This window comes from Ursus arctos, unplaced genomic scaffold (genome assembly GCF_023065955.2).
Source record: "Ursus arctos isolate Adak ecotype North America unplaced genomic scaffold, UrsArc2.0 scaffold_6, whole genome shotgun sequence".
NCBI lineage: Eukaryota > Metazoa > Chordata > Mammalia > Carnivora > Ursidae > Ursus > Ursus arctos.
In genome coordinates, this window is record NW_026623078.1 from 34,155,800 (window position 1) to 34,173,485 (window position 17,686).

At 36.9% G+C, this 17,686-nt stretch overlaps 1 protein-coding gene and 1 long non-coding RNA gene across 3 annotated transcripts in view; one reads left to right on the forward strand and one right to left on the reverse strand.

Annotated features, from left to right (window-relative positions):
• Positions 1–10,219, reverse strand: part of LOC113253026 (uncharacterized) — a 257,794-nt gene extending 247,575 nt beyond the window's left edge. The window contains exons 1-2 of the long non-coding RNA XR_003315196.3: positions 10,162–10,219; positions 5,648–5,777 (exon numbers count right to left, since the gene is read on the reverse strand). This is a non-coding gene — a long non-coding RNA (uncharacterized LOC113253026). The remainder of the gene's footprint in view (positions 1–5,647; positions 5,778–10,161) is intronic.
• An 87-nt stretch (positions 10,220–10,306) lies between these two features.
• Positions 10,307–17,686, forward strand: part of ZC2HC1A (zinc finger C2HC-type containing 1A) — a 61,212-nt gene continuing 53,832 nt past the window's right edge. Inside the window, exon 1 of one of the 2 annotated variants that reach the window (XM_048212557.2) lies at positions 10,307–10,433. In XM_048212557.2, the coding sequence (XP_048068514.1) occupies positions 10,418–10,433 (16 nt within the window). In that variant the 5' untranslated portion in view covers positions 10,307–10,417. The remainder of the gene's footprint in view (positions 10,434–17,686) is intronic. The other variant, XM_048212556.2, reaches the window with a different exon arrangement.

Sequence of the window (17,686 nt, forward strand, 5' to 3'; positions counted from 1 at the left end):
TGACATGAAAAAAATGCATCTGACCCATCAGCAAGGCCTATGAATTCTCTTTGAAATATTTATTGTATCCATTTTGATTTCCACACTAATATTAAGGAAAGACACACTCTTCCTCACTTTGTCAACTCTCTCACACACACTCTTTTTGGGTGACATTCAACAGTAACAGAAGCCACTATAGATTACACTGCCATACACATTGTATGTTACTTTTTAATTTTCCAATACTATGCCTGAATAAATGCTGCTATGAACTGAATTGTGTTCCCCCAAAATTCATATGTTGAAGCCCTAACCCCCAATGTGACTGTATGTAGATTATGGATTAGGTCCTTTAAAAGGTAGTAAAGGTTAAATGAAGTTATAAGGGTGGGAGTCCTACTTCAATAGGATTGGTGACCTTATAAGAAGAGGAAGAGAGAGAGAGAGAGAAAGATCTCACTCTCTCTCTCTCTCTTTTTTTTTAAGATTTTATTTATTTATTTGACAGAGAGATAGAGAGAGACATAGAGCACAAGCGGAGGGAATGACAGAGGGAGAAGAAGAAGTAGGCTTCCCACTGAGCAGGAACCCAATGTGAAGTGCGGCTTGATCCCAGGCCCTGAGGATCATGACCTGAGCTGAAGGCAGAAGCTTAACCATCTGAGCCACCTAGGCACCCCGATCTTTCTCTTTCTACCAGTGGAAGAACACAGCAATAAGTTTATTCTTCATAAGCCATGACGAAAGCCTTACCAGAACCCGACCACACTGGCACCCTGACCTCAGACTTCAGCCTTCAGAATTGTGAGAAAATAAGATTCTGTTGTTTAAGCCCAATCTACAGTATTTTGCTATGGCAGCCCAAGCTGACTAATATAACTTATGGTGTATAGTCCAACTAAGCTTTATTGTAGTTCTAACAATGGAAGTATTGGATATTAGCCCAACCAATAATAAAAAGAAAAATAGCATTTCGTTTCACATTTTGCCACTATTTTTTGTGGGTGATTTACTTAAAGGCACACTTTGGTGGCTAGTGTAATTAGCAAGAAAAGATGTGTATACTTGTACCATGGAGATGAGTAATATTAAATGCTATAAAACAATACCCCTGAACCTACCAACTCTGTTACCACAATAGGCCAGACTATTATCCTTTTAGGTTTGGGTCATTTCAGGGTCCTTTCCAAGAGGTTACCCTATTCACTGTCTCTACCAGATATATTCATCTTAAATTATACTTCAAAAAATATTTTACGCTGTACAAAAATCATCAAGGCTGAAGATCTTTCACTGTTTGTGAAATAAGTTTTAGTTTGAAAGCTTCACACTTCTGATCCTCTATAATCTGGGCCTAATTTAAATTTCCCACATATAATAAGTGCTCAGTATATACTTATCTAATTAGTTTTCCTTTTGCAACATGTTCTCACTGTCCCTTGATCTTGACATTATCATTCCTGCTTTTTCCCTTTGTTCATCCTGTGATTGACTCCCTACCCAAAATGCCTGTCATAATCCTACACATCTTCCAAGAACAAATACAAAATGTATTTCTTACAAGAGACTTTTCCAATTCCAAACCACGTAGACATTTTCCCCTATAATTGCTCTGCCTCTTTTGCCTAAACTTTTCCTTCTAGCAGTGTATGCATTGGGTATGTAAGCATCTATTCATAGCATTTTTTAAAATATCTTATCACCTCATCTAGATTCTAAACATTTGTAGGGCTTTCATTCTCTATACCCAGTACTCTTCATCAATCCTTCCCTGGAAACTCAGCCCCAGATAATCTCTCTACTTTGAATATTTAGTATGAATTTCCTTTGGCTTTCATTTGGCCATTAATTATATCCAATATGCTATTAATTTGCTATCTGTCATGTGTTATTATATTCTTCACATGCTCTTGCTCTATTAACTACATTTTAAATTCCTCGAGGTCACAGGTTTTTATTCGTATAATGTCTAGAACTGAACTATGTAAAATTTTGTTTATGTGAGACATAAAATTACAGCTTGAAGGGAAAAGGGCTAGAAGACAAAAAAACCTCAGTTCTAGTCCTTGGTTTAGCTAAACAACCACCCATGTTAGAAGTCTTTTAATAAATCTTTTTGAATCTTTCTAAAATAAAGTTGTAGTGGGAGGAGATTGTTAAAATTTATTTTTTGAAATTGGGCTATGATTCTTCTACAGTGTCCAAATTGATACACTAAGAGATGAAGTATGTATCTCTTTAAAAAGAGGATAGGAACAAAGGAGACCTCTAACAACTAGAAGCAGCCAATGGAGTATTTGAATATGGCAAAGGTTATATAAAAATGATAAATTCTTCCAGAGAATATTCTTGGTTTTACTTTGTTGCTTTTTAGGTGTTGGTTACCCACCTATGTGGTTAAGCATGGAGTATTAATCAGGGTTCTCCAGAGAAGCAGAACTAACAGGGTATAAATGATGTACACATATATGTACACACATGTACATACATATATACATATGTGCTCATGTACATATGTATACATGAGCAAAAACACATGTCTGTATGGAGTGTGTATACACATATATATGGAGAGAAAGATTTATTTTAAGCAACTGACACACATGATTGTGGAAGCTTTCAAGTTCAAAATCTGCAGGGTTATGCCATAAGGTTGGAAATCCAGGGTAGAGTTATAGTTTGGGTCCAAAGGCAGAATTCTTTCCCGCTCAGGGAAAGTCTTTGTTCAGCTGACTGGCTGAGGCCCACCCACAATACGGAAGACAATCTGCCTTATTCAAAGATTACCAATTTAAATGTTAATCTCATCCAGAAAACACCTTCACAGAAACATCCAGAATAATTTCTGACCAATTATCCAGAAACTGTGGCCAAGCCAAGTTGACACATAAAATTAACCATGACATATAGATTCTGTCCTTAAGAGAAATAAAGAGTAATTCAGATGATTTGCTTTTATTTCATTCCATGGACCATTTATCAGTCCTCTCTTTCCTGATCTGAAACTTGAGAGAGTAGAAATCCAATGCCTTCCCTTGTCATTCTCAACAGGCTCACTATTCTTATTAAGAAGAAGCAGTTATGCTATAGTATATGGATCTCAAGTCAGATAACCTATTTACATATTCCAACCGCACTACCTATTCACTGTAACTTTGAAAAAGTCACTTAGTCTTATCGAATCTCACTATCTTCGATATGAAAATGGGAAGAATAACATCTTTCTCACAGGTAGGTTATGAGGACAACATGAGAGTATATGGAAAATGGTATGCATAGTAACATATTAACCCTAACCGTTATGTGTTAAATAAAACCTCTCTGCCTACTCAAAAGAACTATTTTGAAAACCACACCATTTACTCATATCTATTCAGTATTTAGCAAACATTTATTGAATACCAATGACTGAAATATTACACTAAGCTTCTCAAAAACAGCAATGCCCTATGAAAATGTTGATTATCAAAAGCACTGAACAGTTAATATTCCATATAGTTATTATCAACTCAAGTACAGTTGGGCATGGGATGGAATAACTTTTAATAATAGCACTAGGTCATTAAATTGGCACTACTATATACCTATAAAGGGGATCTTAGGTTAGGTTCCCTAGAAGCAGGGACTGAGAGGGGGGATTCCTGTGTAAGTGATTTGTTAGAGATGACTCCTTTTGTGTGAGAGAAACAGGTTAGGGCAGTAAGAAGAAGATAGGTAAGCAAGGATGTGGTCTTATAAGACTGGCAGCACACCTTGAAGCAAAGGCTAGCTTTTTGTACCCAAGAGTCTGTCTTTGGCTGTGGGATGCCCTTCTGATGTTGAAGGCCATAACCTCTTAGGTATGGCAGTACTCTTCATAAGGAAGGCAATTCTTTAGAGAAGGAAGTAGCTATGGGTTATTAGCCAACATTCTCAACAGCTGGGCTGAATGCACCTTCCAGTAAAAGGGATTTGAAACAGGCAACAATGACCTCTGCTACAAAAAGACACTGATGTTCATAATAACAGAGACATTGCAAAGGTGTTAAGAGCTCTCTGAATTCTCAAAAAAAAAAAAAAAAAAGACTGACATTTACTGTAGTCTTTTACGGTTTTGAAAACCGGTCCTTCCTTGAATTACATATAAATTAAGTTCCTATGAATACTATTATTTTATTATCTGGAATTTCTCTTTCTTCTAAAATATAAACTTCATTTTGTTTTGAAAACAGAGCCAGAGAAAATCCTTATTTCTGTTTTCTTGATTATCTGTTAGCTGCTAAGAAACACAAGTATACTTAAGGCTTAAGCAATTCTGTGTTTCTTAGAAACAGCAAGCAAACAATTGTTGGATTCACATTTCAAAACTAGATAGACAATATACCAAATTTATTCTAAGTAAGAAGTATGTTTTAAGTAAGAAGTAAATAGAATAGTGTACTTTCAATGTAAAACTAATAAGCAATTTTTCTAGAAAGATAGGTTTGCAAATGTGGACATTTGTATAAATAGTTAATGGCAGATAACTCTAATAACATGCATAGCTACAATGAAAATTAGAGCTTTAGTTTTTCACTTTTACCTGTTTGTTCTTAAAACCAAGTAATCAATTATATTAGTAATTACATGTATTCATAAGGTGAATTCTCATACAGCTGTTTCCATTAAAAGGTAGCTGGAGAAACTATAGTATCTAATAATTGTTTTAAGAAACAGACTTATAAGGCTCTTGAAATCATAAAGAAGTACCAAGATACTCACTTATGTGATTTATAATGAGAGACTTTTCCTTTTTTTTCCTTAGTATAAATATCCTAACATTATCATTAATGTTACATAATATTTATTTGAAATACGTTACTGCATTTTTAAGAAAATTCTTTTAAAGTCCCCTGGAAGCTGCTATGATTAATAATAAGGCAAGAGTGAAAGGACTCATGATATTTTTTTTTCTCTTTTTTTTTTGGCTTCTCTTCCTCCAGGTGGGAAAAGGAGCACTTAAAAACACTTGGCTCTCCTGGTGACAATAGGCAAAAAGCTGAAGTTCACAATGCGTCAAAATAGTTCTAGGAATTGGTTCTTATTTTAATTTTTAGAGTTACCCCATAACATACAGAACACTAGAAAAAAAATGTTTTTGCTGTCCTTCTTAGTCTGTATCTAAATTGTCTCTGTTTTCTTAGGATTAGATTTGGTTATACTAACAGAAAAATGTGTAAGCAAATACTCTCATAATCTAGAGGTGAAGAGAACTTTAATAAAAACTCAAATCACAATTCATAAGAAAAATATATTGATGGACTTGACAGCATCAAAGTTAAAAACTTCTGTTCAATGAAAGGTGTCATAGACAAAGTTATCAAATATTTCACAAACTGGAAAAAGATTATTAAAATAATCAAAATAGCAAGACGTTAACATCTAAAATATACAAGGAATTTACACATCCATAAGAATAAATGAGAATCCCAATATAAAATATGGATAAAACTAAGCAATTCATTGAAAATCAAACTGAATTAGCAAGCGTATAAAGAGATGCCCAAGTCTTGATTTTCACCAGATTGGTAAAAATTAGAGGTAAGCCAGCTATTAATGAGATATAGGAAGATGAGTGCTCTTGCACATGGCTGATTGCAGTGTACACTGGTAGAGCCATTATAGAGAACAATCTGGGCATACTTACTAGAAATGAATATGATCCAGTAATCCATTCCAGGGATGCATCCCAGAGAAACTTGAGCCCAGGTTCATAAGGGGACAGGCACAAAGATGTTCATTGTAGCAGCAGGTTAGAGGCAACTGGGTGCCCATCACTACAGAAATGGGAAATAAAATGTGTATACATACAGTAATTCAGCATCCAGATGCAATAAACTAGTGTTATATATAGGAGCATGGGTGAATCTCAAAATGAATATTTATTTAAAAATTTCAAATTGAATGAAGGCTACAGTATAATGTCATGTATATAAATTAAGAACAGATGCACATATAAAACAGTACCACGTATGTTTCAAGGAACCACATATATCCAAAGATATCTGTGGGTTTTGAACTTAAATGCAATATAATGGTGCTTATAGTGAGGAGGTTGGGAAATAGAGTTAAAATGGTGGATGAAAATCTAAGTAATTAAATGGGGGAAGAAAGATGCCTTTGTGTAGGCAGTTGACATATGTGTTGTACACTGGTAAGTATTATTAACTCAACACTCTGCATCTGAGATTAAAAACATATGAATTATATAACTATAATGCTTATGCTTTGTAACTTGGGAAAAAATATTACATCATGAATAAATATATTTAATTACTTTCCTTATTTCTTTACTGACTATCCCCGAACATGCCAGACTTCCATTAATTTCTTAAGTCTTATGACATTGTCCCCCTCATCCTTGGTGGTCTTTACCTATCCAAAGACACCCTTCAAGATATAATTTAAATTCTACTTCTTCATAAGATCTTTTAAATTGTTCCATTCATGCAAATGTCTCCCTGAAATCCCTGAAACTAATTACTTTTATAAACTATAAAATCATCAAAGACTTAACAATATGTTGAACATATTATCCTCTATCACTGTATTATGTCTAGGCCAGGGCTTCCTCTACTAGATGTTAACTGAGCAGAAAGCAGAGAGACTTCTTTGGAGCTTTCTGTTGTACTGAGAACAGAGTTGTGTATGTGAGAGTATTTGGATTAACAGATTTTCAGATAAGATTTGGGATTGTGGTGGCAAGGGATGGATAGATGGGATCATAACTGAAGGTGGAAAAATGTATCCTATTGCTGCTGAGAATTAGTTTTGAAAGTGGGGAGAATAGAGATTCCTTTTGGAATTGGAGTTTCTTTTGGAACTAGAGGGGAAAGAGTAGAATAATCACTATCACACTGTGAATGGAGTAGCCTTCCAATCAATGAAGGAGATGAAGCTTGCTTTAAGTTCCTCTTTTTTTTTTTTTTTCCTTTTCTCAGTGTTTCCTTACTTAGGACTATCACTGTTTTTTTTTTTTTTTTTTTTTTTTCCTGATTTGTTTTTACTTCAATCTACAAAATAAGACAAGTAAGAGCCAACTCAGGATGTGCTTCCTTGATCTAGAAAACTGTTCAACAGCTCCTTCTCCCCTTTTAGGGGAAATATGCTTCTTTTGTTTTTGATGAAAGTTATCATTTTGTTATGATTAGTAAATGTGTGAACTACTAAATTATAGTGGGCCATTCCTCTGGAGGCTGTGGAGAGAAAAACACCTTACATAGTGGGAGTTGATAAACGGATTTGGATTCTCACTGAGATTCAGAATCTCATTTAGTTATGCTCTGAAAATGATTTCAACAAGAGCCAAATGTTGTCTCTGAAAGGGAAATTGATCTTTGGGTAAGATCCAACAAGAGGCTGGAGCTTTGAAACAAGAAGATATATGTGGCTTGCTCAGCCCTTTGGAAGGTGCAAAAGAGATGTGGATTGGCTCCAGGAAATAACGGTTGAAGAGAAAGTAATGCAGGGCATAAGGAATCAGGGATATGTTGTAATAAGATAGGGTCCAATATCTATTTCAGCTACTTACTAATTTTGTCACCTGTATTGAGTCAATAAACGTCTCTGAACCTTTGCTTTCTTTTTTGTATGATAAAGAGGTGAGGAAATCTTTATTTTGTATTCATCTATGAATGTAACCATCACCTAAAAAGATCACTTGGCAGCTAAAAAAAAAAAAAAAAAAGGAACGGATAAGGAACATAAGAGAAGGAACTGAGCTTCATTCATTTTAGTAACTGCCTAGTAATCATTTTAGTAACTGGCTAGTAATGAAAGGGGCCTGAAATATAGTAGGAACTCAACAAATACTTGTTGAATGGATGCATCAGAAAAATGGAATAGAGCAAGAGGAAGTAAAGCCAGAAGAGAGCACCAAGACCAGACTCTCAGGCCAGGATGTAGGAGGCAGAGAATGGAATTTAGGAAGACATATAAGAAACTGCCCTTTTTGCCCAGAGGTCAGGAGCAGGAAAAATGCTGCAGAAGCCAGGATAACTATAGCATAAAAGTGCTGAGAGCCTATTACCTGTAGGAGGAGATTAGCAGGCATGTTTTAAAGAATTAAGATTCACAGTAGTAATGCCTACCCAAGTATACCTTCAACAACATGTCTGAACATTTAGAATTATATTTGAGGCAACTTGAAGGCAAGGTAAGGAAGGAAAGTGAGGAGTCCCATGAAATTGCCATAGGTAAAACCAGACAGACCAGACTTTAAATCTAAATTACATTCACTAGTAGTATAAATATGACAAAAAATTAATCTGAGACATCTAGAAAATAAAGACTTAATTCTGAAAAATGAAAAGTATAGTATCTACTCTGAGGAACTGTTTTGAAGATTAAATAAGTGAACATATGAAAAGGACCTAAAATACGCTTAACATGATTTTTAAAAATTGTATTATTATCATTATTATTGTCTTATTGTTTTTGTTGTTACTATAGCTATTATGCATAATAGAGTATGTATTAGCCAACTCAATCTTTGGCTTGACTTCAGTTCAAGAACTTGTAAAGTAAATTGCTTCTTTATTTTTGGGTTTTATTCCAAGTGTGGTTTTTTTTCCTCCTTTGTGCTCTTTAAAAAGTCCTCCCCATCCACTCCCCCACAATTCTAGCTTTGTTGTAGCAGCACCAAGGAAAAAGGACCTTTCCACTTAGGCCAGGGAGGCTAAGTGGCAGGTGGCTGTGGTCTGGCCAATAAGGCCTAGGATCTCAGATGTTATAGGAACAGAAAAGTCAGAGCAGAACCATGGGCAGGAATAGAAACAGTCATGGTTGAAGTTTTTTTTCACATGACTGTGTAAGAGATGAACCATACCACATTCAACTGTACTTTGGATAACCTTCCCAACAAGAGGTGATGTCCCCCTCTAGTGTTTATTTCTAGTTTATATAGTTGACCCTTGAAAAGTACAGGTTTGATTTGTGAGAGTCCACTTACATGTGGATTTATTTTTTAAACACAGTACTGTAAATTATTTTCTCTTTCTTATGATTTTCCCAGTAACATTTTTTCTCTAGCTTACTTTATTTTAAGAACAGTATATAATACATATACAAAATTGATTGTTTATGCTATTGGTAAGGCTTCCAGGCAACAACAGGCAATTAGCTAATTTTTTGGGACTCAAGAGTTAAAGTGGACTTTCCACTGTGCAGGTGGCAGCACACCTAACCCCGGTATTATTCAAGGGTCAACTGTAATACCTTCATTTGAGTGGGGGGTAGGAGGACCATTGCTTCCTAAAGGCTACTGCTTTGTAAGATACATACTTTTAACAGTAGACAAAATTAAATATGATATGAAAACTCTGCAACTGAACAGATAAATGAGAAAATTAATATAAGATTTGTTACAAAAATTACATTAATCCCGATAATTTGCCAGTATATATACCAGAGTTAACAAATATGGTTTATCACTGCTAAATCAAACTTTCAAAGAAATTTAGTTCAAGTGAAATGTGTTAGACCGTTAAAAGTTTTAGCCAGTTTTGAAGTTACCTTCATCCCCACAAGGTTTTGACTCTGACAGAAATAGGCCTCATTCTGTAAGTTAGCTCCGCCCTTAAACTCCCTGATCAAACACAGTTTTGGTATTAGTTCATAAGTTATGAAGCCAGCAAACTATTTTAGTTAAAGGATGATTAAGTATAGGGCCTGGGTAGGCCCAGAGTAGATGAAGATGAAGGGAGGGCTGGGTTTCACTTCTAATTTTCAGCCCAAACTTTTATGCTGAGAAAATTGTTTCCAAGTGTTTAGAGCAATCTCAGTTTTACAATCCCAGACACAAAGTATGATTTCTGGGGGGGGGGGGGGGGGAAGTGCCTCAACTCCTTAATCTGTGTCACTATCCCGTCTAGGGAATACGCTCAGGTAACGTCATGTGACCAACTAGCGGAAAATGGAGAGTGCGCTGCATATTGGAGTGCATGGCCTGTGTTTGGTTTGCTTGCTAGCTTGGAGCCCTCAGAGAGGGAGAGACGAGGAGACAGAACTCCACTGACTCACCGAGGGACTGGTGAAGGGCTGCCCTTGAGGTGCTGAGGCATACTAAATGGACGGATAGTGTGTGAGGGAAACAAGTGTGCAGTCAGTAGAACAAAGGCGTCGTTTAGCGACCGTACGCAACCTGAAGCGGTTTAGGCTTACCGGGCGGACGACGGGGAAAGCTCACAGTCGGGAAGCAGCGGTGCAGCTGCTGCAGGAGGCGCGCCTCCGCTGAGCCCCGCCCCTCCTGAGCCCCGCCCCGCTAGCGTCGGGCCAATGGGAGCCCGGGATATTAGCGGGTGGGAGGTGCGGCCGGGTTGCTACAGCCGGAGCTGGGCGGTGGCGGTGGCGGCGGCGGCGGCAGCGGCGGCGGTGGGTGCTGGAGGAGGAATCTCGGGGAGCCAGAGGCGGTGGCGCAATGGAGGGACTGGAAGGTGAGGAGGTGAAGAGGTGCGGGCCGGGCGGTTAGAGCGGGCCTGGAGCAATCCGGGGTGCCTAGGACAGCCGGGCCGGGGAGGCGAGGGCTGGACCCAAGCGGTGGACCCCGCCGCTCCTCCCGAGGCCCTGGCGGGCGGTAGCCTTACGGCCCCCAACACCGTGGAGCTAATGATCTTCAGGCTGCCCCGCCTCAGACAGTCCTCAGCCTGATACTCCCTTTGGCATCTGCCTGCAGGTCTCTTCTACCATCTTTTGGTCGTGCCTGACTCCTGAGTGTCCTTTTGGTAATCAGAGTCTCCGGCCAGATTTTATTTTTCTTGCAAAGTGGTCTCTTCATTGATGTCCATGGCCTCCCTGCTGCCAGCCTCTGCTGGGGCTCCGGGGTGTGTTTTCAGCCTCTAGGTCCTAACACTTTCCTTGGCCAGTTTCCCTAGGTAACCGTTTTTCTATTTCTACCGCATCTTGTATCGGAGGGATGCCAAGAGCATCTCCCAAGGAAGAGTCACTGGCCAGCTTCAGAGCCGGGACAATAGATTAACAGAAGGATTTAAGAGCTTATTAATGACGACTCTGTAAGGAAGAGCCGGCATTGATTCCTTATCTTTGAGTTAATCCATGTGCTGTAACCATGACTCCAGATTTTGCTTTGTTCTCCATTCTTGCACTTCTCTATTATTTTTGTCCATTTTATCCTCTGTAATACAACATTTGCCTAAAAACAACAAAGGAAGAAAAACAGCCAGCATTAGCAACAACAGTTTCAAGGTTATTTTTCAAATTCTGGTTGATCCTTCTGAAGAAAGATCGTGCTGCCTTGGTTTAGCTTCCCCCCGCCTCCTTTTTAGGTGGATTCAGGTGGAATTAAAAATAAACAGAGGCATTGAGCCCTGTATTGTTGCATGCCAGTGAGCAAATTATTTCAGGTTGTGTTATGAAGTGAAAAGTATTAATTGGTAACTTTTTGCAGTTACCTAAGCATACCAAAAAACAAATGTAATGATAAGTATGATGGTTATTCACGCTTTTACTCTCATAGTTAACAGCTTGAGAATGGTAGATAAGAATTCTGATAATTTTCCGTTTGTGGGCAGCTGCACTATACTGTGACAAATGAAGGTCCTGCTCTCTGATCATTTAATTTATTTCAGGGAGATCATTAAGTTTACATGAAGTAGGAATTGTAGTGATCGCACTCCTTACTTTCAAAATACTATTTTTTAGAAGACTCCTGAAGGCACCTTATTTTTTAAATAAATTTTAAAATATGTGGTGGTCTTGTAGCACAGTGGGTAGGATCATGGGTTCTGGAATTCTTGTGAAGTTATCATAACACACATAAAGTGCTTTAAAACAACTTTTCTGCAGATATTTATTATATTTAACATTGTTATTAAGGAAAAGATCTTCACCTGGCTTTTCACTTATGTATGCTAAGCACCTAAAACAGTGTCTGACACAGAATAGGTACTTAATAAATATTTGTTCTTAGATGAATGACTTTGTCTATGATGGGCACCGTTCTAGGCCCTGGGGACGTAGCAAAAAATAAAAAGTCAAAAGCCCTGCTCTCATTGAGTCTATGTTTTAGTGAACCTTGTATTTTAGCAGTACTAAGGCATTACTATTGAAATCTTACTAAGAATGCTTTTAAAATATAATGAAAACCTAGTATAGTATTTAATTACATTGATGAAAAAATACATGTATTCTGATGTACTATGATATGTTACGAGGGGCGTGTTTTATGGGCCCAGCTTGTGATGTATCACGGTAAACAGTACTTGCTCCTTACTTTTCTGGGGGCGGGGGGTGTTGTTTTCGTTTTTGTTTTTTTTTAACAAAATGAGTTACTATCATTAACTGTAATGTGTTTAGTTCTAATTAGGTTAGGTTAAAAATATATGAAATTGGGTTTTTTTTGTAGGGCAAAACAATTGAATATTGGTAGTTTCAGGTGGTTTAAACTAATAAAAACTCTGAGAGTTTCTGTTGAAGTTAGAACAGTGTCTTTCTTTCTTTCCTTTCTTTTTTTCTAAAATCAGTCCCTGTTAGTTCACATTTTTCAAAGATCAAAAGTTTGAATCTTAAGGTTCCATTCATTAATTCATTCATCCATGCTTTCGTTTAATAAGAGTGATAAATAAGGTAAAGTTTTTCCCTTATCGGAAGTTAAAGTCTAGCGCTTTCTTCTTCTTTTTTTAAGATTTTATTTATCTTTTAGAAAGAGAGAGAGAGTAAGGTGGGGTAGGGTGGGGGGAGAAGCAGACTTCCCACTGAGCAGGGAGCCAGATGCTGGGCTCCATCCCAGGACACCAGGATCATGACCTGAGCCAAAGGTAGACTCTTTAACCGACTTGGCCACCCAGGCACCCCTAAAGTCTAGCACTTTGAAGTGTCAAATAAATGTTATATTGCAGTGTCCAGTAGAAAATCTCCAGGAATTTGCTCACCATGTCATAGTAATTGAGCAAATATTGTACTGTTCGGTTTTGAGACCCATGTTTCTAGTTGAATTCAGTTACTGGACTAGTCTTGATTACAAAACCAGAAAATATATGGACCCCTAAAAAATTCTATTGAAGATTATCATACTCTTTTAAAAATTATTTGCGTATAAAGCATGTACCAGTTATATTATTTTTGGTCTTCTGGGACTTTTCATGCTTCCTGGTCATTAAGAGGTGAGGTATTAGGCAGAACACTGTATTTCAAAACTAAATATAAATATAAATCATCATGATTTTGTGTAATGTATATCTGAGCACTTCTGTGTTCTGTGTGTAATTGGAGCAAAACCTTTAATTCGTTTTCACCTAACTCTTGTGCCCTGTAGGTAGGTATACTAAGGCCAGTAGAGTTAATTCTAGACTTGGGAGAGTTCTAATCTCTCCTAAGCTTTTCATCCGTAAAATGGAGAGATGATAAACTTTAAGCAGATTTAATAAATACACTATTGTCATTTCTTTCATAACATCGTGATAAGTGGTTATTAATAGTTGTAAACGAGATCTGGCTGCCCATTCCTTTTTTGGTTAGCAGATCTTAGTGTACTGCCTTCTAAAACTTCATTAGAAGTCTAATTGCTCTTCTCTAGTGTGCCCTATATTTAGTTGAAGAAAGCATTCCTGTCCCATTAGGATTTCCTTTTTGTTTTGTTTTTCCCTAGTTCAAACACATGCTAGTTTACTGAATAATTCTTCATCTTTATTGATTTATCTAGTATTCATTGTTTTTTGGTGCTGAGTTGGATGCTAGGTTATTTTAATAGCCAGTGTGTTGGAGAGGCTTATGTTTGGATCATTGTTTTGTTTCTTTTTAGCTCTATAATTTGGTAAATCTGAACTTCAGTTTCCTCAGCTATAAAAACTGGAGCTATTAAATACCAATCTACCTGAACTATATTAATATTAAATGATGTCACATATATAAAGCATTCAGCGAAGTGCCTAGTACATAGGAGGCCCCCTCAGTACTTATTTATTGGATGGGGAAACTCATAGGGAAAGTGTGTTAGGAGCTTAGGAGTGATTCAGTATGGGTAAAACAGCATGCTTGGAAGGGACTGTGGGCAATCTTACTAGATGGCTATAGCGGCAGGATAGGCTGAAGAAAGGAGACTGGAAATACATATATGGGATGAGGATTTGAACTAAGTCGCAGACAGCGGGAATTAGGAAGGATAGATTTAGAAGATATTTCTGAGGTAGGTGAGATATGACTGTTGCATATGAGAGAGAAAAAGAATCAAAGATAAAGGGCTGTCTAGCTTTGACTAAGAGGTAAAATTAATATTTTTAACCAAGAAGGAAGCCCGAGTATGGGAGAAGAGGTAACGAGTTTGGCCTTAGAAATGTGTTTGTACAGATTGGGGGCTAGCTAATAGAAATGTCTCGTGGTTACTTTTAAATGTTTATGTGGAGTTTTTAGCTTATAGTCATGACATGTATGTGACAGCAAGTGGATGCATTCACCTAGGAAAGTTTTATGTAATAAAATGAGAAAAGAAGTTTGGGGAAGAATTGATGCTTTGGGGTTGAGCAGGAAAGGAAATTGGAGTGGGAAGAAGTCTGTAAAGGGATTTAAAAATTATCAAGAAAAGAAATGATGAGAAACTAATATTTATTGAGTAGTGACTATGTGCCAGAAAAAGCCTGTAGCACCAGGTATACCTGGAGGTCTAAGTACTATCCAGGTAAAACCCTGCTTAGCTTCTGAGATCTGAAAAACTTGGGCTTAGGAGGGAGAAGTGTCACTGAAGCCAAGAGAAAAGGCACTTTAAAGGTGGAAGGAATTGATTAGTAGTGCCTCATGCTATAGAAAGGTCCAGTAGGATGAAGATTCAAAAGCGGGCTTTGGATTTGGCTATTATTATTATTATTATTATTATTATTATTAAAAAAATTTTTTTAAAGTAGGCTCCATGCCTAACATGTGGCTTGAACTCATGACTCTGAGATCATGAGTCATATGCTCTACCAACTGAGCCAGCCAGGTGCCTCTGGATTTGGGAGTTAGATTCATGGTGTTTCATTGTCTATTAAGAATCTTAAGGTCCCTACTCTAAAGTCTCCTCATTAAAGAAGCTTTCCCTGATCCTACCCACTTCCCGAATACCCTTACACATAGCACTATGACTGTCTTCTTTCTTCTTACTCTACTCTTTCTACATTGCACTTATCACCACCCAACGTTTTATGTATTTTTATTTTTTCTGTGTTAGAGTAGAAGCTGTGTAAGATCATCACTGTTTGCTTACCTCATAGAACAGTTCTTGTCTCACGCTAGGTGCTCAACAAATACTTGGGAAATCAACAAATTGATCTATTTTAATGTAGTGTTTAGGCCTGATAAAGTTTGCCTATAGATCAGATAGGAGGAGAAAGGGAGGTAGAGAGGAGTTAGTCAGTAAATGTAAGCCAGTGTTTCAAAAAAATGTGCTACTCAGGACATTGGCCCTAAATACCTCCTAGGGTCAGGATTTCTGTTCGGGAAATAATAATATACTACATCTCTTTTTTAAGACTGAAGAAGTTCTCTAAGAAAACCCATTCGTTTAATCTAGCATTTGCCAAGCATGTGACCATGGAACATGGGATTTGAGGGTGATTGGCGAAAGTGAAAATGACTAGTCAGGTTCATACTGAGTAGGAAGGAAAGTGCAACCAGGAATGGGTTATCAAGAAGATGCAAATCATTCTGAGATCAAGAAAGTGATTTAAAGAGAGGTAGAAGGTACATGGTCAGAGAAGGTGCTTGGGTATTTTAAGAGTTCAGAGGTGGACTGTTAGTAAATTATTTTAGCAGTCATTTTTGTTGAACTGGAGTGATGGACTAAAGAGGAGTGGAGTGTGAAGGCTATGTGTTGAGTAGGTTAAGTGTGAATGTTGAAATGTTGAAACGTAGGATGAGCTGAAAGAGGAAAATCTTGTGAGATTAATTATTAGAGATTGTTGACCTGAAAATAATTAGATTTGAAAAGGATTGTTGGAAGAGGGTGGTAAAACAGATTGCTGCATGCTTCAAAATGAAGGTTTGTTTTAAAGGTTGGATTTAGATGAGCAGTGACCTGTGGTGAAGAAATAGACATGCTCCACAGAAGCCAGATCTGTTCTTAATTTCTAAGATTTCTTTTCTTTTGAAAATGTTCTTTCCTGTTTCTTAAATATATACATTTTAGAATGTCATAACTATTTAGATAACAGCATATTATTTCACATCTATATATATGATATATATGTAATAGTATTACATAAAAATACCATTTCAAGACTTATGGTGCAGGTTTTGAAGTTGCTAAATACAGTAATGCATAACAGAGTCACCACTGTGTGTGAGATAAATTTTATAAGGAGAGGTTAGCTTCTGGAGAATTTTAGAATATTAAGGTACTTTATTTACTTGGTTTTGTCTGTTAGTTTGAGTGCTTCTTTCAACAGTGCTTGCTCTCTGCTAAAGTAGTCGCCCCGTGCGTATTGTCTCTCCTGTATTTTTATAAGTCTCACAATTTGCTAGCTTTTGCCACATGGGAGAGATTAGTGAAGATTGCCTGCATGTGCTGGAGAGTAGTATTATTTCATTGGTTGTAAAGCATTTTCATGTATAACATCTCAGATGGTCCCTTAAATTTTAAGATAGATTGAGCAGCTAACATCTTCATTTAATGAATGTTAAACTGAGGCTATTTACATGATTAGTCATACATTTTCTTCTAATTCATGTAGCGAAGACTTTTCCAACAAGGAGAGAGACATCTTTTTCTTTGCTATAGTTCCTTGCAGATTCTCAATTCTGTATGGAGACAAATGGAAGTGATTTTCTCAACATTCTGCATGCTACCTGAAGCAATCATTCCACAATCTGCAGTTGGTCAGCTGGTTTAATCATCTTCATATATGACCAAATTTTTGTTTAATTTAATAGTAAGAGCGGTATGTTATCATGTATGTACTTTTCTTGCTAATTGGTCTTAAGGTAGATTTTATTAAATAAATACAGTATATTTATTATGGTGTATTAGAGATAGAAGGGGGCCATGTAGGTCATTTAACCTAACTTCCTTCCAGATTTTATACAAGAGGAAGCTGAACCTTAGTGAGATTAAATATCTCGCCCAGGGCGTTATAGTTCTATGTGATAGAGCTGGGACTTAAGAGACAAATTTCAGTGCCTTTTTTGCTAAGCTGTCATATCTTTTAATGAATACCATTACAACAAAATGTAGCTTTGTGACTCTGAATCTAAGCTGCTTATCGTGACCTGTTGGTAGAAGGGAGTGTTGACACTAACATACATGCACATGTTATATTTTGTGAATTATAGGGCTATGCTGTACGACCAGCTAATATAAGAGGGAGGAAATTATAAATTTATATCTTTATTTATTTTGAATGAAGTAATGACTTAATTTTTTTCTTTTTTGAGATAATTGCTCTTAACTGCTTTCTCTTTAATGCTGTTTCCTCTTTTTTATGCCTTTTAGTGATATTTGCTGCTTTTCCTTTAAAGACAATTTGAACATATTTGATAACTTGTAGGAATTAATACCAAGAATTGGATTTTATTATATACTGTATTGTAGTTGCTATTACATTAAAAACTGGGAGATGATTTGGTTCTTAGATATAGTAAAGAAGTAAATTATGTAGACTATTAGCTTTATAAGAGCAATGACTGTGTTATTCTACCCTAGTAGAACTATTACTTGATATGAGCTTGGCAAGTGCTAAGTGCCCAAGTAGGCACTCACATT